The sequence below is a fragment of the Bos indicus x Bos taurus genome, chromosome 21, assembly GCF_003369695.1.
Source record: "Bos indicus x Bos taurus breed Angus x Brahman F1 hybrid chromosome 21, Bos_hybrid_MaternalHap_v2.0, whole genome shotgun sequence".
NCBI classification, from domain to species: Eukaryota; Metazoa; Chordata; class Mammalia; order Artiodactyla; family Bovidae; genus Bos; species Bos indicus x Bos taurus.
Window position 1 is genome coordinate 54,217,912 of NC_040096.1, and position 25,177 is coordinate 54,243,088.

General features: G+C 38.1%; 1 protein-coding gene across 1 annotated transcript; it reads right to left on the reverse strand.

The window, feature by feature from the left end:
• Nucleotides 1–323: 323 nt before the first annotated feature.
• FSCB (fibrous sheath CABYR binding protein) lies at nt 324–2,954 on the reverse strand. The gene is made up of 2 exons (XM_027520904.1): nt 909–2,954; nt 324–812 (listed from the first exon to the last, which is right to left on the reverse strand). Exons 1-2 carry the CDS (start codon nt 2,727–2,729, stop codon nt 324–326), a joined length of 2,310 nt encoding a protein of 769 aa, XP_027376705.1. The 5' UTR covers nt 2,730–2,954.
• Nucleotides 2,955–25,177: the final 22,223 nt, after the last annotated feature.

Sequence of the window (25,177 nt, forward strand, 5' to 3'; positions counted from 1 at the left end):
TTTTACCCTTGTCAACAGGATTTAGTGTCAAAAGGATATTTTAATTCTTTCAATTATAAAATTACTTCATTTCAAAATAGATATTTTATTACACTTTAGATTTGAATAAAAATAGTAGAGTAATTTTAAATCACTAGTTTTTATTGCTCATTTTCCAAACTATACTCCATGTCTTAGAATTTCCATTCACTTCCTTCTTCACAAAGCTCTCTCCAAATACCTTCAAATATACCTACCATTTTCTTACGTACGTACTTCCCAGAACCTCCTGGTTTCTGATTGTTAGCTTAGTTAAGATCAGACCACAGCTGAGGAGGCCGCCCCTATTCCAGTTCTATATGGATGACACCCTTTATTTCAAAAGAAACCCCTTCATTCTTGGTACCAGATGAATCTTTAGGAATAGTATCCCGTTCTAAAGGCTCTTCAGATTTTGGCTTATCATCCAAATTCCCTGATTCTAATTTTTCCACCAGGACATCTGCTTCCTTTGGAGCCTGATCTACTGGAGACACATTCTCTACCAGAGCCTCATCTGCAGGGGTTTGCTCAAATGGTGGAAGCAGAACTTCAGCAGAGGTTTCCTCTAAGGAGATTGGTGTAATAAAGGGCTCTTCAGTGAGTGAAGGCTGTTTCTCAACAGAGACCATTTCTGAAGTTTTTTCTTCAGTTGATGGAGGCTGAAGTTCAGCGGGGGCCTCTTCTGCAGGAGACTCCTCAGTGGGTGGAGATTGAACTTCTTCTGTGGCCTCTTCTGCAGGGGCCTCATCAGCTGGTAAAGACTGAACTTCTGGGGGCTCTTCTGCAGGGGCCTCCTCAGCTGGTGGAGACTGAACTTCTGGGGGCTCTTCTGCAGGGGCCTCCTCAGCTGGGGGAGACTGAACTTCTGGGGCTGCTTCTTCAGGGGCCTCTTCAGCTGGTGGAGACTGAACTTCTGGGGCCTCTTCTTCAGGGGCCTTGTCAGCTGGTGGAGACTGAAATCCTAGGCCCTCTTCTGCAGGGGCCTCATCAGTTGGTAGAGACTGAACTTCTGAGGCCTCCTCTTCAGTGGCATCCTCAGCTGGTGGAGGCTGAACTTCCAGGGGCTCTTCTGCAGGGGCCTGCCCAGCTGGTACAGACTGAACTTCTGGGGCCTCTGCTGCAGGGGCCTCCTCAGATGGTGGAGACTGAACTTCTGGGGCCTCTTCTGCAGGAGCCTCTTCAGCTGGTGGAGACTGAACCTCTGGGGGCTCTCCTGCAGGGGCCTCCTCAGCTGGTGGAGACTGAACTTCTGGGGCCTCTTCTGCAGGGGCCTCCTCAGCTGGTGGAGACTGAACCTCTGGGGGCTCTTCTGCAGGGGCCTCCTCAGCTGGTGGAGACTGAACTTCTGGGGCCTCTTCTGCAGGGGCCTCCTCAGCTGGTGGAGACTGAACCTCTGGGGGCTCTTCTGCAGGGGCCTCCTCAGCTGGTGGAGACTGAACTTCTGGGGCCTCTTCTGCAGGGGCCTCCTCAGCTGGTGGAGGCTCAGCTTCAGCTGGGGCCTCTTCTGCAGGGGCCTCCACAGCTGGTGAAAGTTGAAGTTCTGGGGTATCTTGTATAGGAGACTCTTCAGCTGCAGGAGGCTGAACTTCAGTAAGAGGCTCTTTTAAAAGAGTCTCTTCAGATGAGGTGGCCTCTACTTTAGCAGGGGCCTCATCTCTAGCAGCCTCTTCCACTGGGGAAGGCTGTATTTCAACAAGAGCCTCTTCAGCAGGAGGCTTTTCTGAAAGAGCCTCTTCAGCTGGTGTAGGCTCTACTTTAGCAGGGGCCTCATCTCCAGGAGCCTCTTCAGTGGGGGAAGGCTGTGCTTCAAGAGGAGGCTCTTCAGCTGGTGGAGGCTGAACTGCCACAGGAACCTCTTCTGAAGTAGTCTCAGCTAGTGGAAGCTGTTCTTCAGCAGAGATCTCTTCTGCAGCAGGAGGCTGTACTTCAACTGGAACATCTTTCTCATCTTCTAAAGGTACAGGAGAATCTTTTCTGGTTGGTGAAATAGACACTGTTCTGCTAATACTTGGCCGCCTAATTTCTTCATTGCTACTTGTTGTGGGTTGAAATTCAGGATGTTCACTAAGAAAAATATTCCCTGAAGATTTGCGCTTCTGTGCACCTTCCTTTGACTTTGGAAAAGAATTAGTCGGCCATCCAATAACCACTATTTCTGATTCACTAAAGTATGTCTGCTGTTCCTTGTCTAGTTTATCTTTTTGAGGAAAGTTCATCATTGTCCAGTCTCCAGTACAAGTAGTCTGCTGAGATCTGTCTATTTTGACCTGAACAGAGTATCTGTTTGGTGGAACTTCTACTTCCTGAACACTCTCTGGAAATTCAGGACCTACTTCAACAGCAGCTGGCTTTTCCTCAGATACCACTGCTTCACAAACTAACTTGATTTCTTCTTTTTTCTCTTCTGCAATAGTTTCTGTCTGTAGAGACTTATCAGCCATATCCTGTACACGCTTTCTCTTTATCCAAGTTTGCTGAAGTTGAGAAGATACTCTATGACATTCATAGTTTAATTTGCTTCCAGGAATATTACCAATACTAAGGGCAGCTTTGGGGCCAGATGATTGTGGTATAGATAATTGTTTCTTTTTCTCTGTCACTTCAGTCTGCTGGGATTTATCTACCATGGGCTGGCTCGGTCGTCTTCTCTTTCGAATTTCTTGCCTCCCTGCCGAGATAGACTGTTCAGATTCATCCTTCTCTTCCATTTCTAAGACCGGTAGATTTCAAACTTATTAACCTTCAAGTAAATTAACCATCAGGAATGACAAATGTACCAGATACTTAAGCCTTTGCCTTCCTCATTAAAAGTTCTTCTGTTGAGCTACCTCAGGAAAAAGTTAGTTCATAAATTATTACATTCTGTACTACACTCCTGTTGGATCCCACCTCATTTAGTAAGCATCTTTCCTGTTTAATCTCTGGTATGACTAAATATAACTTCTAGAAGTTTAACTAAGAGTCTATGACATCACAGCCAATTGTCACTACAAGGTTCCATCAATGATATATCCAGAACTTTTTAACCTGATAAACAACTCACAGATGCTGGCCACAAGTGAGAAATCTACTGCTTGAAACATCAAGTTGAAAACAAGCATTTGTCTAGCAGAGGAATATGAAGTCAACTCTGGTAATGCTGCTTTGTTTTAGTTGGAGTCGATGCTTTTGAACTTTTAATTCTGTTCGCTTCATCCTACTGTAAAGATAGCTGTAATGCAGAATTCAGAATTCTGCAGTGTACTTTCATTGTTTGAGAAAACAACTGGTAACATGTGTGGCAATGTTCTATCAATATATATTCATATATTTTGAGGGAAAGTCAATATTGTTTGAAAAACTTGAGTTCTGAGGTCCATACCCATGTAAGTTCATTATCTCCTTAGTATTCAGTAACCACAGGAGCCTACTCTCAATGTTTGCATACATGCATGGCATGTTTGCCTTCTCAAATAACTTGAGATAGCCTAATTTTCAATTATCTCAGAAAATAGTTCCACCCAAAGTTTGACAAATAAAATAATGTTGAGTCTAAATACATGTCAAATGAAAAGAAAATGCATTTTTTTGATGCAACCACTATATACTCTGCTGAATAACTACATGGGAATGAATTCCCACTGAAGATGAAATCATTTAATTGAAGCTTTGAAAAAGAGAAATCCCAGTTAAGCATACTGTAAATGGAATTATAATAGACTTAAAATATAAATAAACTTTAACATACATCACACAGAAATTTTACAAGAAAGATGAATTGGTCAAAAGATGTGCAAAATCCTATTCCTTTAGTCTAAGGAATGTTAATGAAGAGCAAATAGACTTTAAAAAATGTAGTCACTTATGATCCTTTGTATTTCTGTGTTGTCTGTTGTGATCTCTCCAGTTTCATTTCTAATTTTATTGATTTGATTTTTCTCCCTTTGTTTCTTGATGAGTCTGGCTAATGGTTTGTCAATTTTATTTATCCTTTCAAAGAACCAGCTTTTGGCTTTGTTGATTTTTGCTATGGTCTCTTTTGTTTCTTTTGCATTTATTTCTGCCCTAATTTTTAAGATTGCTTTCCTTCTACTAACCTTGGGGTTCTTCATTTCTTCCTTTTCTAATTGCTTTAGGTGTAGGGTTAGGTTAATTATTTGACTTTTTTCTTGTTTCTTGAGGTATGCCTGTATTGCTATGAACTTTCCCCTTAGGACTGCTTTTAAAGTGTCCCACAGGTTTTGAGTTGTTGTGTTTTCATTTTCATTCATTTCTATGCAAATTTTGATTTCTTTTTTTGATTTCTTCTGTGATTTGTTGGTTATTCAGCAGGGTGTTGTTCATCCTCGATATTTTGGAATTTTTAATAGTTTTTCTCCTGTAATTGAGATCTAATCTTACTGCATTGTGGTCAGAAAAGATGCTTGGAATGATTTCTATTTTTTTGAATTTACCAAGGCTAGATTTATGGCCCAGGATGTGATCTATCCTGGAGAAGGTGCCATGTGCGCTTGAGAAAAAGGTGAAATTCATTGTTTTGGGATGAAATGTCCTATAGATATCAATTAGGTCTAACTGTTCTATTGTATCGTTTAATGTTTGTGTTTCCTTGTTAATTTTCTGTTTAGTTGATCTATCCATAGGTGTGAGTGGGGTATTAAAGTCTCCCACTATTATTGTGTTATTGTTAATTTCTCCTTTCATACTTGTTAGCATTTGTCTTACATACTGTGGTGCTCCCGTGTTGGGTGCATATATATTTATAATTGTTATATCTTCTTCTTGGATTGATCCTTTGATCATTAGGTAGTGACCATCTTTGTCTCTTTTCACAGCCTTTGTTTTAAAGTCTATTTTATCTGATATAAGTATTGCTACTCCAGCTTTCTTTTGGTCCCTATTTGCATGGAAAATCTTTTTCCAGCCCTTCACTTTCAGTCTGTATGTGTCCCCTGTTTTGAGGTGGGTCTCTTGTAGACAACATATGTAGGGGTCTTGTTTTTGTATCCATTCAGCCAGTCTTTGTCTTTTGGTTGGGGCATTCAACCCATTTACATTTAAGGTAATTACTGATAAGTATGATCCCGTTGCCATTTACTTTATTGTTTTGGGTTCGAGTTTATACACTGTTTTTGTGTTTCCTGTCTAGAGAATATCCTTTAGTATTTGTTGGAGAGCTGGTTTGGTGGTGCTGAATTCTCTCAGCTTTTGCTTGTCTGAGAAGCTTTTGATTTCTCCTTCATATTTGAATGAGATCCTTGCTGGGTACAATAATCTGGGCTGTAGGTTATTTTCTTTCATCACTTTAACTATGTCTTGCCATTCCCTCCTGGCTTGAAAAGTTTCTATTGAAAGATCAGCTGTTATCCTAATGGGAATTCCCTTGTGTGTTATTTGTTGTTTTTCCCTTGCTGCTTTTAATATTTGTTCTTTGTGTTTGATCTTTGTTAATTTGATTAATATGTGTCTTGGGGTGTTTCGCCTTGGGTTTATCCTGTTTGGGACTCTCTGGGTTCTTGGACTTGGGTGATTATTTCCTTCCCCATTTTAGGGAAGTTTTCAACTATTATCTCCTCAAGTATTTTCTCATGGTCTTTCTTTTTGTCTTCTTCTTCTGGGACCCCTATGATTCGAATGTTGTAGCATTTAATATTGTCCTGGAGGTCTCTGAGATTATCTCAATAGATGCAGAGAAAGCCTTTGACAAAATTCAACACCCATTTATGATAAAAACTCTCCAGAAAGCAGGAATAGAAGGAACATACCTCAACATAATAAAAGCTATATATGACAAACCCACAGCAAACATTATCCTCAATGGTGAAAAATTGAAAGCATTTCCTCTAAAGTCAGCAACAAGACAAGGGTGCCCACTTTCACCATTACTATTCAACATAGTTTTGGAAGTTTTGGCCACAGCAATCAGAGCAGAAAAAAAAATAAAAGGAATCCAAATTGGAAAAGAAGAAGTAAAACTCTCACTATTTGCAGATGACATGATCCTTTACATAGAAAACCCTAAAGACTCCACCAGAAAATTACTAGAGCTAATCAATGATTATAGTAAAGTTGCAGGATATAAAATCAACACACAGAAATCCCTTGCATTCCTATACACTAATAATGAGAAAACTGAAAGAGAAATTAAGGAAACAATTCCATTCACCATTGCAACGGAAAGAATAAAATACTTAGGAATATATCTACCTAAAGAAACTAAAGACCTATATATAGAAAACTGTAAAACACTGGTGAAAGAAATCAAAGAGGACACTAATAGATGGAGAAATATACCATGTTCATAGATTGGAAGAATCAATATAGTGAAAATGAGTATACTACCCAAAGCAATTTATAGATTCAATGCAATCCCTATCAAGCTACCAACGGTATTCTTCACAGAGCTAGAACAAATAATTTCAAAATTTGAATGGAAATACAAAAAACCTCGAATAGCCAGAGCTATCTTGAGAAAGAAGAATGGAACTGGAGGAATCAACCTACCTGACTTCAGGCTCTATTACAAAGCCATAGTTATCAAGACAGTATGGTACTGGCACAAAGACAGAAATACTGATCAATGGAACAAAATAGAAAGCCCAGAGATAAATCCACACACATATGACACCTTATCTTTGACAAAGGAGGCAAGAATATACAATGGAGTAAAGACAATCTCTTTAACAAGTGGTGCTGGGAAAACTGGCCAACCACTTGTAAAAGAATGAAACTAGAACACTTTCTAACACCTTACACAAAAATAAACTCAAAATGGATTAAAGATCTAAACGTAAGACCAGAAACTATAAAACTCCTAGAGGAGAACATAGGCAAAACACTCTCTGACATACATCACAGCAGGATCCTCTATGACCCACCTCCCAGAATATTGGAAATAAAAGCAAAAATAAACAAATGGGACCTAATTAACCTTAAAAGCTTCTGCACAACAAAGGAAACTATTAGCAAGGTGAAAAGACAGCCTTCAGAATGGAAGAAAATAATAGCAAATGAAGCAACGGACAAACAACTAATCTCAAAAATATACAAGCAACTCCTACAGCTCAACTCCAGAAAAATAAATGACCCAATCAAAAAATGGGCCAAAGAACTAAATAGACATTTCTCCAAAGAAGACATACAGATGGCTGACAAACACATGAAAAGATGCTCAACATCACTCATTATCAGAGAAATGCAAATCAAAACCACTATGAGATACCATTTCACGCCAGTCAGAATGGCTGCGATCCAAAAGTCTACAAGCAATAAATGCTGGAGAGGGTGTGGAGAAAAGGGAACCCTCTTACACTGTTGGTGGGAATGCAAACTAGTACAGCCACTATGGAGAACAGTGTGGAGATTCCTTAAAACACTGGAAAGAGAACTGCCTTATGATCCAGCAATCCCACTGCTGGGCATACACACTGAGGAAACCAGAAGGGAAAGAGACACGTGTAACCCAATGTTCATTGCAGCACTGTTTATAATAGCCAGGACATGGAAGCAACCTAGATGAATGGATAAGAAAGCTGTGGTACATATACACAATGGAGTATTACTCAGTCATTAAAAAGAATACATTTGAATCAGTTCTAATGAGATGGATGAAACTGGAACCTATTATACAGAGTGAAGCAAGCCAGAAAGAAAAACACCAATACAGTATACTAACGTATATATATGGAATTTAGAAAGATGGTAACAATAACCCTGTGTACGAGACAGCAAAAGAGACACTGATGTATGGAACAGTCTTATGGACTCTGTGGGAGAGGGAGAGGGTGGGAAGATTTGGGAGAATGACATTGAAACATGTAAAATATCATGTAAGAAATGAGCTGCCAGTCCAGGTTTGATGCACGATACTGGATGCTTGGGGCTAGTGCACTGGGACGACCCAGAGGGATGGTATGGGGAGGGAGGAGGGAGGAGGGTTCAGGATGGGGAGCACATGTATACCTGTGATGGATTCATTTTGATATTTGGCAAAACTAATACAATTATGTAAAGTTTAAAAATAAAATTAAATTAAAAAAAATAAGTATAAAATACCACATAGACAAAGAACTAAACTTAAAACACTAAAAAGTTTTAGAAAATCAATATACAAATAATACAATAGAAAAAAAAATAAAGAACATGAATAGAAGATGTATAGAGGAAAAATAACTGACCAATATGCCTATAAAAGAGATAAACTTCACTTCTAAAATTAAGATTAAAATAATATCAATGTAAAACTAGCAAAAATTAGTTTAAAGATAATCTACCCTCCCCTCAAAACTGAAAATATTATTAAATGGATGGTCTCCTATATTACTGACTGGAGTTTAAATTGATACAATCCTTATTCTAGAGAATTTGAAAGTAAGTATGAAAAAATTTTTAAACATGCATGCCATTTGCCAATAATTCTGTTTCCAAGAAACTTAATTTTTAGAAATAATTATTTCCTCAAGAAGTATTTACTGAATACCTATTTTTTCCAGGGACAATTTCTACATGTTGGGGAAACAACAGAATACAAAAGGACATTGTTTCCTGTCCTTATGAATCTCACAGTCTAGTAGAAGAAACTAAATAGTAAAAAAAAAAAAAGAAAGTGAAAATAGTGTTAATTAGTGAATAGGGAATATACTTTACCTAGAGTAATAGGACCAGAATGGGTTTATAGTAGAGAGCATCAAATTGAGAAAGAATCCAAAAGAGAAACAGTAAGAAGAAAATGACATGTTCTAGGAATTATGAGAAATCTGCTGTGGCAAGAGGAAAGGCAAAGCAAAAAAGGAAGGCATTTTTTAGATGTGCTTGAAGAAGTAGATAGCAGCCTTGTGGTGCACTGATTTAAGACTCTATAAGGTATTGTTATTTCAGATATAACTATTGTAAATATTTAGGCACCCAATATCAGAGCACCTAGATTTAAAAAGCAGATATTAAGAGACCTGAAGGGATGAGTAGACAATAATGCAATAATAATAGGAGACTTGATTATATCACTTTCATTAAAGAGTAGATAATTCAGATAGAAAATGAATAAGAAAACACTAAACTTGAATTAGACTTTTAACAGACATGTATAAACATCCCTTCCCATAGCAGCAAACTAAACATTCTCTTCAAGCATACTTTGAACATTCTCTAAGACAGATTATGTTATCTAACAAAACAAGTCTTTAAAAATTTATGAAAACTGAAATGATATCAAGCACCTTTTCTAACCACAATAGTATTAAATTAGAAATCAAGTACAAGAAGATAACAGCAAAATTCATAAATATATGGAAGTTAAATATCTCACTATTGAGGCAAAACTACGGGTCAAAGAGGAAATCAAAAGGGAACTTAAGAATATCTTGAGACAAATAAAAATATAAATACAACATACCAAAATAATGGGATGCAACAAAAGCATTTCCAAAAGGGAAATTTATACCAATAAACACCTACATCAAAAAAGGAAGATCTCAAACAATCTAACTTTAGACCTCATCAACTAATAAAAGAATAATAAAAGAAAAGATAGCAGAAGAAAGAAAATAACAAAGAACAGAGCAAAAATAAAGAAATAGATTAGAAAGACAATAAAAAAATAAACTCAGATGATTTTTTTTGAAAACATAAAAGTGATAAGCTTCTAGCTAGACTGAGAGAAGATCTAAATAAAATCTGAAATGAAAGAGGAGACATTACAGCTGATACATAGAAATACTAAGGATCATAAGAGAGAACTATAATTGTGTGTGTGTGTGTTAGTCACTCAGCCGTGTCTGACTCTTTGCAACCCCGTGGACTGTAACCCACCATGTTTCTCCATCCATGGAATTTTCCAAGCAAGAACACTGGAGTGGGTTGCCATTTCCTTCTCCAGGGGATCTTCCTGACTCAGGGATCAAACCTGGGTCTCCCGCATTGCAGTCAGACTCTTTACTGTCTGAGCCACTGGGAAGCCCTCAAGGACTATAATTATACACCAATAAATTGGATAACTGAGAATAAATTAATAGATTCCGAGAAATAGAACCTATCAAAACTGAATCATAAAATAGAAAATCTGAACAGATCAATGACAAGTAAGGAGATTTAATAGTTATTAAAAACCTCCCAACAGAGAAAAGCCCGAACCAGATGCCTTCACTAGTGAATTCTATCAAACATTTAAAGGGAATTAATATCAATTCTCTCAAAGTCTTCCAAAAAATTTAAAACACAAGAAAAATTCCAAATTTCTCTTTACGAGGCCAGCATCATCCTAACACCAAAGCTTGTGAGGACACTATAGGAAGTGAAAATTACTGATCAACATCCCTGATGAACATAAAAGAAAACATCCTTAACAGAGTATTAACAAACTGAATTCAACATATGAAAGGGATAATACATTATGATCAAATAGCATTTATCTCTGGAATGCAAGGACGCTTCAACATATGCACATCAAGAAATGTGACTCATCACACTAACAAAATGAAGAATACATCATATGATTACATCCACAGATGCAGAAAAGCATTTAACAACAACAACAAAAAATTAACAAAACATATTTCCATGATGAAAATACTCAACAAATTAGGTACAGATGAAAAATACCTCAACGTTATAAAGGCCATATCTACTCTACCAAGTCGCTTCAGTAATGTCCAACTCTGTGTGACACCATAGACAAGAGCCCACCAGGCTCCTCTGCCCCTAGGATTCTCCAGGCAAGAACACTGGAGTGGGTTGCCATTTCCTTCTCCCATAAAGGCCATATATGAAGCTAATAATACACTCAACAGTGAAAAGCTAAAATTTTTGTTCTGGCATCAGGAAAAAACAAGGATGATTACTCTCACCACTTCTATTCAACATAGTATTAGAAGTGCTAATCAGAGCAATTAAGCAAGAAAAAGAAATAAACAGCATTCAAATTGGAAAAGAGGAAACCGAACAGTCTCTGCAAACAACATATTTAATATATAAAAACCCTAAAAATACGACCTGCAAACATGTTAAAACCAATTTTAAAATTCAGTAAAGTCACAGAATTTTTAAAAAACCAACATACAAAATCAATTACATTCTTATATACTGACAATAACTATGAAGAAAAAGAAATTAAGAAGATAATCCATTTTATCATACCATCAAAAATAATATACTTTGGAATAAATTTAAACAAAGAAATTAAAGATCCGTCCACTGAAAACTATAAGGCATTGATGAAAGAAACTCAAAAAGGCATAAATAAATGGAAAGACATTCCATGTTCACAGACTAGAAGAATCAATATTTTTAAAATGTCTATACCACCCAAAGCCATCTCTAGCTTCAATTAGCTTCCCTAGTGGCTCAGATGGTAAAGAATCTGCTTGTAACACAGTAGACCCAGGTTTGATCCCTGGGTCAGGAAGATCCCTTGAAGGAGAAAGTGGCAACCCACTCCAGTATTCTTGCCTGAAGAATTCCATGGACAGAGGAGCCTGGTTGGGCTACAGTCCATGGGGTCGCAGAGAGTCAAACACAACTGAGCAACTAACACACACACAATCTTTATAAAAATGTCAATGGCATTTTTCACAGAAATATAAAAAACAATCCTAAAATTCATTTGGAACCATGAAAAACTGTAAATTGCCAAAGCAACCTCAAGAAAAACAAAGGTGGAGGCATCACACTTCCTGATTTCAAATGATACTACAAAGCTATAGTAATCAAACACTGAGGTACTGACAGAAAAAAAGATTAATAGATCAATGAAGAACCCAGAAATAAGCCAAAACATGTATGATTAGTTAATTTTTGAATCGGCACCAAGAATACAATGGGAGAAAGAGTCACTTTAATAAGTGGTGTTGGAAAAACTAAGTATTCATGTGCAAAAAAATGAAATTGAACCCCTATCTTACAAAATTACACTCACAAAATTTAATTCAAAATGGATTATAGATGAATATAATACCTGAAACCATTAAACTCCTAGAAGAAAGCATGGAGAACAAGATCCTTGACATTGGTTTGGCAATGATTTGGGGGATTTGACGCAAAAGCAAAACAAATGCAAAACTAAGCAGATGGAACAAAATCAGATTAAAAAGTTTATACACAACAAAAGAAACCATTAATAAAATGAAAAAGTGACTTATTGAATGGGAGAAAGTGTATGCCAAATCATTTACTCAATCAGGGATTAATATTAATATTGCTGTTGTTCAGTTGCTAACTCTTTGTGACCCTATGGACTGCAGCATGCCACTCTTCCGTGCCCTTTGTTATTTCCCAGAGTTTGTTCAAATTCATGTCTATTGAGTAAAGATGCCATCCAACCATTTCATTCTCTGTCCCCCCTTCTCCTCCTGCCCTGAGTCTTTCCCAGCATTGGGTCTTCTCCAGGGAGTCGGCTCTTCGCATCAAGTGGCCCAAGTTTTGGACCTTCAGTTTCAGCTTCAGCATCAGCATTTCTAATGAATATTCATGGTTGATTTCTTTAGGATTGACTGGTTTCATCTTCTTGAAGTCCAAGGGACTCTCAGGAGTCTTCTCCAACAGTATAGTTTAAAAGCATCAATTCTTCAACGTTCAGCTTTCTTTATGGTCCAATTCTCACATCCATACATGACTACAGGAAAAACTTTGACGAGACAGACCTTTGTTGGCAAAGTAATGTCTCTGTTTTTTAATATGCTTTCTAAGCTGGTCATAGCTTTTCTTCCAAAGGACAAGCATCTTTTAATTTCATGACTGAAGTCACCATCGCAGTGATTTGGGAGCCCAAGAAAATAAAGTCTGTCACTGTTTCCATTGTTTCCTCATCTATTTGTCATGAAGTGATGGGATCAGATGCAATGATCTTAGCTTTTTGAATGTTGAGTTTTAAGCCAGCTTTTTCACTCTCCTTTTTCGCTTTAATTAAGGAGCTCTTTATTTCCTCTTCACTTTCTGTCATAAGGGTAGTGTCATCTGCACATCTGAGGTTATTAATATTTCTCCCAGAAATCTTGATTCCAGCCTGTGCTTCATCCAGCCTGGCATTTTGCATGATGTACTCTGCATATTAAGTTAAATCAGCAGGGTGACAATATACAGCCTTAATGTACTACTTTCTCAATTTTGAACCAGTCTATTATTCCATGGCAAGTTCTATTTAATATTAATATTAAAATTATGTAAAGAACTCATACAACTTGGTTGCAAAAAAAACAGAAATTCACCAGTCGAAAAGGAGCAAATGATCTGAATAATATTTTTCCAAAGAAGACATACAAATGGTCAACAGGTAAGCAATATCTTTTAGATCCATCTCTAGATTAATGAAAATAAGAATGAAAACAAACAAATGGGACTTAATCAAACTTAATAGCTTTTGCACAGCAAAGGGAATCATAAATAAAATGAAAAGACAACTTAAGAATTGGGAGAAAATATCAAATGATATGTAAATACATGCAAATGATAAGACTAAAGAGGGATTAATCTCCAAAATATACAAACAGTTCATGTAGCTCAATACAGAAGAAAACAAACCACCCAATCAAAAAATGGGCAGAAGTCCAAACAGACATTTCCCCAATAGACACATGAAAAGATGTCCCATGTCACTAACTATAGAAAAATGCAAATAAAAATTAAAATGAGGTATCACATCACAGCAGTCAGAATGGCCAGCATCAAAACATCTACAAATAATAAATGCTAGAAAGGGTAAGGAGAAAAAGAAACCCTCCTACATTGTTGGTAGGAATGTAAATTGGCACAACCATTATGGAGAATAGTACAAAAGTTCCGTAAAAAACTAAAAATAGAATTAACATATGATCCTGCAATCCCACACATGGGCATGGTAGTGCTTAGTGGCTCGGTCATATCCTACTCTTTGCAACACATGGATTGTAGCCTGGCAGGCTCCTCTGTCCTAGGGATTCTCCAAGCAAGAATACTGGAGTGGTGGCCACTCCGTTCTCTAGGGGATCTTCCTGTCCCATGGATTGAACTCAGGTTTTCTGTGTTGAAGGCAGACTTTTTACCATCTGAGCTACCATGGAAGCCCACACATGGGCATATATCCAGAGAAAACCATAATTCAAAAGACACATGCACCCCACTGTTGACAATAGCCAAAATATGGAAGCAAACTAAATGTCCATTGAGAGATGAATGGATAAAGATGTGATACACACATATACACACACATATACACACACATATACACACACATATACACAGTGGAATAAGGGAGGGCCTTTTTTGGTTTTTTGCTTATTTGCTTAGTCACTAAACTTAGTCACTAAGTCACAAAAACTTAGTCACTAAGTTATGTCTGACTCTTTTGCAACCACATGGACTATAGCTACCAGGCTACTTTGTCCATGGGATTTCACAGGGAAAAATACTGGACTGCACTACCATTTCCTTCTGCAGGGGATCTTCCTGATGCAGGGATCGAACCCACATCTGCTGCAATGCAGGCAGATACTTTACCACTAGGCACTAGGGACTATTACTCATCTGAATTGGAAAATTCAGACTTAAACTGAAGAAATTAGGGGAAACCAGTAGACCATTCAGGTATGACCTAAATCAAATCCCTCGCAGTTACACAGTGGAAGTGACAAATAGATGCAAGGGATTAGATCTGATACACAGAGAGCCTGAAGAACTATGGACGAATGTTCATGACACTGTGCAGGAGGCAGAGATCAAGACCATCCCCCAAAAAAGAAATGCAAAAAGGCAAAATGGTTGCCTAAGGAAGCTGTACAAAGAGCTGAGAAAAGAAGAGAAGCAAAAGGCAAAGGAGAAAAGGAAAGATGTATCCATTTGAAAGCAGGGTACCAAAGAATCACAAGGAAAGAAAAGAAAGCCTTCCTCAGTGTTCAGTGCAAAGGAATAGAGGTAAACAACAGAATGGGAAAGACTAGAGATCTCTTCAAGAAAATTCGAGATACCAAGAGAACATTTCATGCAAAGATGGGTGCAATAAAGGACAGAAATGACATGGACCTAACAGAAGCAGAAGATATTAAGAAGTGGCAAGAATACACAGAAGAACTATACTAAAAAGATCTTCATAACCCAGATAACCACGATGGTCTGATCATTCACCCAGAGCCAGACACTTTAGAATGCAAGTCAAGTGGGCCTTAGGGAGCATCACTACAAACAAAGCTAGTGGAGGTGATGGAATTCCAGTTGAGTTACTTCAATCATAAAAGATGATGCTGTGAAAGTGCTGCAGTCAATATGCCACCAAATCTAGAAAATGCAGCTGTGGCCACAGGACTGGAAAATGTCAGTTTTCATTCCAATCCCAAAGAAAGGTAATGCCAAAGAATGTTGAAACTACTGCACAATTGGACTCATCTCAGTTTGAGTGCAGTCACTCAGTTGTGTCCAACTCTTTGTAACCCCATGGACTACATCACAACAGGCCTCCCTGTACATCACCAACTCAGGTCCCATCAGTGATGCCATCCAACCATCTCATCCTCTGTTGTCTCATTCTCCTCCTGCCTTCAATCTTTCCCAGCATGAGGGTCTTCTCCAATGAGTTGGTTCTTTGCATCAGGTCACCAAAGTATTGGAGTGTCAGCTTCAGCAGTAGTCCTTCCAATGAATATTCAGGACTGATTTCCTTTAGGATTGACTGCTTGGATCTCCCTCCAATCCAAGGGACTCTCAAGAGTTTTTTGTAACACTAGAGTTCAAAAGCATCAATTCTTCAACACTGAACTTTCTTTACAGTCCAATTCTCACATCCGTACATGACTACTGGAAAAACCATAGTTTTGACTCGACAGAACTTTGTCAGCAAAGTAATGTCTCTGCTTTTTAATGTGCTATCTAGATTGGTCATAGTTTTTCTTCCAAGGAGCAAGCATCTTTTAGTTTCATGGCTGCAGTCACCATCTGCAGTAATTTGGGAGCCACCAAAAATAAAGTCTCTCACTGTTTCCATTGTCTCCCCATCTATTTGCCATTAAGTGATGGCACTGTATGCCATGATTTTAGTTTTCTGAATGTTGAGTTTTAAGCCAACTTTTTCACCCTCCTCTTTCACTTTCATCAAGAAGCTCTTTAGTTCTTCATTTTCTACCATAAGGGTAGTGTATCTGAATATCTGAGGTTATTGATAATTCTCCAGGCAATCTTGATTCCACCTTGGGCTTCATCCAGGCCAGCATTTCTGATGATGTACTCTGCATATAAGTTAAACAAGCAGGGTGACAATATACAGTCTTGACGGACTCCTTTCTTGATTTGCAACCAGTCTGTTCTATGTCCAGTTCTAACTGTTGCTTCTTGATTTGCATACCGATTTCTCAGGAGGCAGGTCAGGAGCTCCGGTATTCCCATCTCTTTCAGAATTTTCCACAGTTTTGTTGAGATCCACACAGTCAAAGGCTTGGCATAAGCAATAAATCAGAAGCAGATGTTTTTCTGGAACTCTCTGGCTTTTTCGATGATCCAACAGATGTTGGCAGTTTGATCTCTGGTTTCTCTGCTTTTTCGAAAACCAGCTTGAACATCAGGAAGTTCACGGGTTACATACTGTTGAAGCCTGGCTTGGGGAACTTGAGCATTGATTTCCAAGTGTGTGAGATGAGTGCAATTGTGCAGTAGTTTGAACATTCTTTGGCATTGCCTTTCTTTGGGATTGGAATGAAAACTGACCTTTTCCAGTCCTGTGGCCACTGCTGAGTTTTCCAGATTTGCTGGCATATTGGATGCAGCACTTTCACAGCATCATCTTTTACAATTTGTAATAGCTCAGCTGGAATTGCATCACCTCCACTAGTTTTGTTGGTAGTGATGCTTCCTAAGGCCCGCTTGACTTCGCTTTTCAGAATGTCTGGCTCTAGATGAGTGATCACACCATCGTGCTTATCTGGGTCATGAAGATCTTTTTAGTGCAGTTCTCCTGTGTATTCTTGCCACCTCTTCTTAATATCTTCTGCTTCTGTTAGGTCCATCATTTCTGTCCTTTACTGCACCCATCTTTGCATGAAATGTTCCCTTGGTATCTCTAATTTCCTTGAGGAGATCTCTAGTCTTTCCCATTCTATTGTTTTCTTCTACTTCTTTGCATTGATCTCTGAGGAAGGCTTTCTTATTTCTCCTTGCTATTCTTTGGAACCCTGCATTCAAATGGGTATAACTTTCCTCTTCTCCTTTGCCTTTAGCTTCTCCTCTTTTCTCAGCCATTTGTAAGGCCTTGTCAGACAACTTTTTGCATTTCTTTTTCTTGGGGATGGTCTTTATCACTGCCTCCTGTACAATGTCATGAACCTCCATCCATAGTTCTTCAGGCACTCTGTCTATCAGATCTAATCCCTTGCATCTATTTGTCACTTCCACTGTATAATCGTAAGGGATTGACTTAGGTCATACCTGCTCACACAATAGTAAAGTAATGCTCAAAATTCCCCAAGCCAAGCTTCAACAATATGTAAACCATGAACTTCCAGATGTTCAAGCTGGTTTTAGAAAAGGCAGAGGAACCAGAGATCAAATTGCCAACATCCACTGGATTATCAAAAAAGCAAGAGAGTTCCGGAAAAAACATCTACTTCTACTTTATTGATTATGCCAAACACTCTGACTGTGTGGATCACAACAAACTGTGGAAAAAGAGATGGGAATACCAGACGACCTGACCTGCCTCCGGAGAAATCTGTATGTAGGTCAAGTGGCAACAGTTAGAACCGAACATGGAACAACAGACTGGCTCCAAATTGGGAAAGGAATATGTCAAGGCTGTACACTGTCACCCTGTTTATTTAACTTATATGCAGAGTACATCACATGAAGTGCTGGGCTGGATGAAACAAAAGTTGGAATCAAGATTGCTGGGTGAAATATCAATAACCCCAGATACACAGATAACATCACCCTTATGGCAGAAAGCAAAGAACTAGAGAACCTTGTAATGAAAGTGAAAAAGGAGAGTGAAAAAGCTGGCTTAAAACTCAACATTCAAAAAATAAAGATCATGGCATCCAGTCCCTTTACTTTATGGCAAACAGATGGGGAAACAATGGAAACAGTGAGAGACTTTATTTTTGGTGGCTCCCAAATCACTGCAGATGGTGACTGCAGCCACAAATTTAAAAGACACTTGCTCCTTGAAAGAAAAGCCATGACCAACCTAGACATCATATTAAAAAGCAGAGACATTACTTTGCCAACAAAGGTCCATCTAGTCAAAGCTATGGTTTTTCCAGTAGTCATGTATGAATATGAGACGTGGACTATAAAGAAAACTGAGCACTGAAGAATTGATTTTTTGAATTGTGTGTTGGAGTAGACGCTTGAGAGTCCCTTGGACTGCAAGGAGACCCAACCAGTAAACGCTAAAGGAAATCAGTCCTGAATATTCACTGGAAGGACTGATGCTGATGTTGAAGCTCCAATACATTGACCACCTGATACGAAGAACTGACTCTTTTGCAAAGACGCTGATGCTGGGAAAGATTGAAGGCAGGAGGAGGATGGGACAACAGAGGATAAGATGGTTGGATGGCATCACCGACTCGATAAACATGAGTTTGAGCAAGCTCCAGGAGCTGGTGATGGACAGGGAAGCCTGGCATTATGCAGTCCATGGAGTCACAAAGAGTCGGACATGACTGAGCGACTGAACTGAACTGAACTGACAGAAATTAAATAATGCCATTTGCAGCAACATGGATGGACTAGAGATTGTTACAGTAAGTAGAGAATGTCTAGTCAAAGCTATGGTTTTTCCAGTGGTCATGTATGGATGTGAGAGTTGGACCAGAAAGAATGCTGAATGTTGAAGAATTGATGCTTTTGAACTGTGGCATTGGAGAAGACTCTTGAGAGCCCCTTTGACAACACGGCGATCAAACTAGTCAATCATAATTGAAATCCATCCTGAATATTCATTAGAAGGACTGATGCTGAAAATGAAGCTCTAATACTTTGGCCACCTGATGCGAAGAGCTGACTCATTAGGAAAGACTCTGATGCCCAGAAAGATTGAGGGCAGGAGGAGAAAGGGACAACAGAGAACCAGATGATTGAATGGCATCACTGACTCAATGGACATGAGTTTAGGCAAGCTCCAGGAGATGGTGAAGGATAAGGAAGCCCGGTGTTCTGCAGTCCGTGGGGTTGTAAAGCATCAGACACAACTGAGCAACTAAACTACAACAAAAGTAAGTCAGACAGCGAAAGACAAAGTATGATATCACTTATATGCGAACTTAAAAAGAATGATAAAATGAACTTAATTATAAAACATAAATAGACCCACAGACATATAAAATAAACCTATGGATACCAAAGGAGAAAGGGGAAGGAATAAACTAGGTCTTTAGGATTAACATATACACACTACTCTATATAAAACAGATAACCAACAAGACCTACGGTATAGTACACGGCATTATACTCAGGGTTTTGTAATAACACATTAGGGAAAGAAACCTGGAAAAGAATATGTATATGTATAACTGAATCACTTGGCTATACACCTGAAACTAACACAACATTAATAAATCAACTACACTTCAGTTAAAAAAAAAAAACCACACTTATCAACAAAATGCAAATAAAAAACACAGTGAAACATTACATTATATCTATTAGGATGTTATTCTCAAAAAGATAAGAAATAGCAAACACAGGAGAGGATGTGGAGAAAAGGGGACACTTGTACACTGTTGTGGGATTGTAAACTGGTACAGTTATTACAAAAATAATATTGCAGTTTCTCAAGAAATTAGAAGCAGAATTACCAAATAATCCAGTAATCTCACTTCTGGATATATCCAAAGGAAATGAAATAACTACCTTGAACAGATATCTACATTCCCATGTTAATTTCACTAATATTCACAATGGCCAAGATATGTTTTTTTTTTAAACTGTGTTCAGAAAACCTATGCACAAATTCATAGAAGAGTAAGAGTTTGATTGATATAAGTTTTAGGGGTTTACTAGGTTAGTGGAGCAATAAAATGAAAAGGAACAAAGAACAAAGCAGTTAACTACAACCTAAAGTCAGATATGATGGGAAGTGAAGACAGGTATAAAGGAGGCTCAGACAGTAATGAATCTGCCTGCAATGCGAGAGACCCAGGTTCAATCCCTGAGTCAGGAAGGTCCTCTGGAAAAGGGAACAGATACCCACTCCAGTATTCTTGCCTGGAGAATGCCATGCACAGAGGAACCTGGCAGGCACAGTCCATGGGGTCTCAGAGTTGGACAAGACACTTTCACTTTTTCAAGGAAAAAATAAAAGGGAACAGGGACAGAAGCCCAATGAAAAAGCATAGTGGGAGCAAATGAGTGAGAAAATGGAATAGATAGGAACAGATGGTGAGAGGGTAGTAAGCTATAATTTAAGATTAAAAAAAAAAAAAGGCAAAGTAGTGTAGGCTTATAATAAAGCCAAGGATATGATGGGGTGTAAGTCTCTAAACTTGAGGACTTCAAGGAACTTAGAAGTAAGACCTTGAAATCTGACATTGAGTGAACCAAGTACAAGGAATAAGAACAAGGATTCCAAGTCTGAAGCCAGTGATTTCAGTGAATTTGCAGAAGTACTGAGGAAGTTGATTAAGCATAGGAATAAGAAGCAATAGATTGCCACCGTGTATCAGTAAAATCTTCAATAAGTAAATATATTTTGTATAACAGATAAGGGAAGGACTGGAGCACTCATGGACTCTTCCTCCCTATCCCAAAGTGCTTGTTGTTTGAGGAAATAAGGGGCTTCTGCTGAAGAAATTTGCAAGGAAAAGTTATACCATCAGTTAAAGCAAAATGATAGATGTAGGAGGCTACCAATATATTGACAATGTATGGGAGCTTCCATAGGGGGTGGAGAAATGCACAAAGCACATGCTTGAGCTGGATGGAATCAACGGAAGATTAAAATAGGAGACAAGTGAGAAATGTATGACCAAGATGGCCTTACCGTTTCCCTCAGCTTGACTAAACTTCAGACAAGCTTCCTCCTCAGTCTGTCTCTGATCTCCATTTTCTTAGTAGTTTCTTTATAAAACTTTGAAAATTTCCCCCTGCCTCTTAGAAATGTAAATCTTTTTAAAGCCTCTTGCCAGTTTTACAACTCAGGGCTCTTTCTCAATGACCTTGGAGCTGTCCATTTTTCACATCTCCCTCATAGAAGACAGTGTCCCTATCCTTCAGTTTCTGTGGGAGGGCAGTGGCCTATCTCTGGTGAGCAGTGGGTGCCTTGCTCCAAGTTGTAAAACTACCTGCTGTCATGAAGATGTAAGAATCATAACACAGGGAAATTGCTTCATATTCTATAAAAATCTAATTGGGAAAAGAATTTGAAAAACAATAGACACACATGTACATGTGTAATTGAATCACTTTGTTGTACACTTGAAACTAAAACATCGTTAATACTCCAATATAAAATAAAAAGTGAAAAAAAAACACAGATGGCCTAAAATTCACCCAATCAATCTCTTAAAAATTATCCAGCCCTTTGTTTCAGTCGGGTTGAGTTCAGACAACATCTTTTGGTCTCTCCCCTCTATTCCAGTGGCCTTGAGTAAAGTCTTCCTCACCTGTTCAATGTTGTTTAGTACAACATTTTGCCTTGATGGAGTAAAAGAATAGATTACACGAGGAAAGTTCAGTATGGATTGTGTCAAAATACATCAAGGATGTGAAGCACTGAGATATTTTGACCACAATGTTCTCAAAATATCTCAGATTAAAAAATGTTTCATTGTAGGTGCAGATTGCAATGCCTTAGTCTAGTAACCCTTGTTTAATCAGAGACTATTGAACTATTTTTGCTCCACTCATCCTTCTATTAAGTGTTTATGGTAGAAAGACATACTGTATATATGACAGGGTTTGATCTTTTAAGATATTATTTTTGTCATTATTATTTTGCTAAAGGAAATAGCTGGCAACTGTAAATACAGAGAACTAGTGATTGAGGTAGAAAGATAGTGGTCTTTTCCGTGGATGTGTTTGCAACCCTTTACTTTTATAACAAGATGCCAACCAAAATATACATTTATATAGATACAAATATATCTATATTTTATATAGATACATAGAAAAATACACAGTCAGTCATTTCCAGAATATGTCAATGAATTAGTACACAGTCAGAATATTATGCAGTGAGGATCAATGTTCGTACTGATTTTTCACAAACATTCAGAAACACTTGTGTCTTCTGAATCTTCACATTTTAAATGACGAACAATTCTGATGTCTTTTGTTTGTCATTCTAGATCTTCTCTTCACTCTTTTACACCACACTGTACCCCAGAAGCCTGGCCCAAATGAACCGCAACAATCGGTAACCTTGCTTTTTGCACTCAGCAAATGGAGTACACTTGTGAGGCGATCTGAAGGAGACAGGAGAGTGAGGTTCCTCCAGCTCCTTCACTGAAGAGCTGCTTGGAGGTGACTGAGTCTCTCTGCCAAAGGTCACAGCTCCTGGAAGATCCTTTGCAGATAGCTCTTTTCACACAATTCTCTCACACACTGTCTTTCTCTCTCTTTCTCCCCCTCTCTGCCTCCACTCTTGCTTATTGTCTCTCTCTCACCACTAAACGTTTCCCCTGCCCCTTCATCTTAGGGATAGTAATGTTACTGGTTCAGGGTCCTGTACTAGTCCTATTTTCTTTATACTCTGCCTAGACTTTTATAATTAGTGCCCTTATTAAGCACTCCTGAAATTACCTAAATTTTGTATTTTCCTGTGAAGAATAATACACATATAAATTTAGGGATCTGAGGATGTTATTATATTATAAACTTTGAAATCATTTTGTGATATATAGTTTAAATTATAAATCCTGAGTAATAAGAATGTTTAGTTAGCAAAACACCCCTTTCTCTAAATATTTCTGATCAATGGTAATTTGTTTTAGAGCATACCCAAGTTTAGCTAGAGAAATAAAGGAGTAGTGAAAGCAGCATATGTCAATTCTTTTCAGTCCACTCACACAAGAAAATCAAGTTGAGTATTGGTTATATTAACAAGCAAGCTCTTAATAGATAGGCTACAATATGCAGGTCAGAAGAGGGGGCTTTAGTGACAAGCATCATCTCCTTTACTTCCTTCTCTAGTCCTTCGAAAATGATCCAGGAATTCTCCTTTGAGATAGATACAAATTAGGACAGTAGTACTTCCTGTGGGGCCACGATATAGTTGCTCCTGGGCCCCGGGTTAATCTCTTTCACACAAGATCTCAGTTGTGTGGACGATGTAGGATGCACACCCAGGAGTCTCATCCTTGACCAAGCAGTGCTCAATGTGTTACACAGTGATTTCTTCACCAGAAGTAGGTTCTGCTCCTTGGTTTAACCCAAAAGTTACTACATCAGAAAAGGAATTTAATAGGAATTAAATTACTTATTGTATTAAAAAATTAAAGTGCTTTTTCCTTGTTTAGTGGAAAATATTTTTCTATCACAAAAGACTAGAACGGTCTTGTAGGCAACAATCACTGGTCAATATAAGGTCTTAGTATTCGTTGGAATGCAAGGAGATCCAAACAGTCTATCCTAAAGGAGATCAGTCCTGAGTGTTCATTGGAAGGACTCATGATAAAGCTGAAACTCCAATACTTTGGCCACCTGATGTAAAGAACTGACTCACTGGAAAAGACCCTGATGCTGGGAAAGATTGAAAGCAGGAGGAGAAGGGGACGACACAGGATGAGATGGTTGGATGGCATCACCGACTCAAACGACGTGAGTTTGGGTAAACTCCGGGAGCTGGTGATGGACAGGGAGGCCTGGTGTGCTCCAGTTCATGGAGTCACAAAGAGTCAGACACAACTGAACGACTGAACTGAACTGATTCCTATTTTTAATCTAAAAATTTACAATTCTTATCCATACTTAACATTTACCCTCTTTCACTCTTCTCCTGAGACAATTAACTACAAAGAAAATGTAAGAGAATTAAACCCAATATATAAAATACATATGACAAAATGATATATGAGTCTGTTTAAATAATTAATTGTTTCATATATAGCAATTTGAATAAAAAATTTCTGTTTAGTCTATCACTAGTTTTAAAACTTTTAACATTATATAGTTAAAATGGAGCATCATTTTCACAGAAATATGAAAAAAAGTGCACATAAGTTCTACTTTGAAATATTCTAATTATACAGAGGCAGAAACGTTTGAGCAGAAACTATTAAAAATGAAAATTCAGCAATTTGAGAGGCTATTAAAAATTCTTTATTAGAAAAAGAAGACCAGAGTTTTTAAACATGCCAAGAAAAAAAATTGCTTAGAAATATCCTCCGGGGACAAATTACGAACTTGCTGAGAAAGAACTTTAAAAGGATGTAAGTATCCCTTCCATCCATTCTGACTTTAGATCATGGATGACTGCAGATCATTTCCATAAATATACTCACCGGAACTTTCTATGAAAAGAGTATGAACTAAATTCTAATTGTGAAATCTCTGCTGCCCTGTCCAGAATAAACTCATCTGCTTATCTCTGTGCCCTACAAAAGCCTTCAATTGAAGAGAAGGTGAAAGAGGCCCAGCAAGACCAAAGTTTTTGCAAAAAGGTAGTAAGATCTGAGGTATGGCTGTCTTTTCCCCAACCTGTATCTGAACCTCAGAACTCAAGTGCTCCTTGACTATTTCACCCATAGGAAAAACATCTCCCAACTACCTTCCAGAACTTCCTTGCTTCAAACAGCCCAAAGGTATGTGCTTTAACCAACTAAGCCATGGCATTAAAGACCCCAGAGGTGTCAAGCAGATATAAAAAAAATCCTCACAGCAGCTGTTCCTGAAAGTATTACTATATGACCTAATAAACACATAACAAAAATAGCACTAGAGCAGCTGAGAAAAAATATATATCCTGATGAAATGAAGAGATTTTAAATAATCCTTTGTTTAAAGGGTTGGATTTATAAAGTACTAAAGTTCTGACTCAGCTGAACAACCATAACCCTTTTGTATTGGACATGCTCAGTTCTTGCTGCAAGGTCAAAGCTCTCTGTGGACAACACAAGCTACTGTGTACACAAATGGAGCACAGCACATGACTCTGGAGATTCATTTAGAAAGTATGACTTATCGGCTCTAGCATTGCAAGGCACTAAAATCCACGCACTGTTCTCTGATGATAACATTGTTTCTACCTACTTGGCACCAGGAGTCACACTGGAAACCACTGACTGCAATA

Coding starts and splice junctions, on each gene's coding strand:
- FSCB (XM_027520904.1), bottom strand. CDS start 2,729: ATGGAAGAGAAGGATGAATCTGAACAGTCTATCTCGGCAGGGAGGCAA. Junction 813..908: donor AGTCTCCACCAGCTGAAGAG/GCCCCTGAAGAA, acceptor CCAGCTGAGGAG/GCCCCTGCAGAAGAGCCCCC.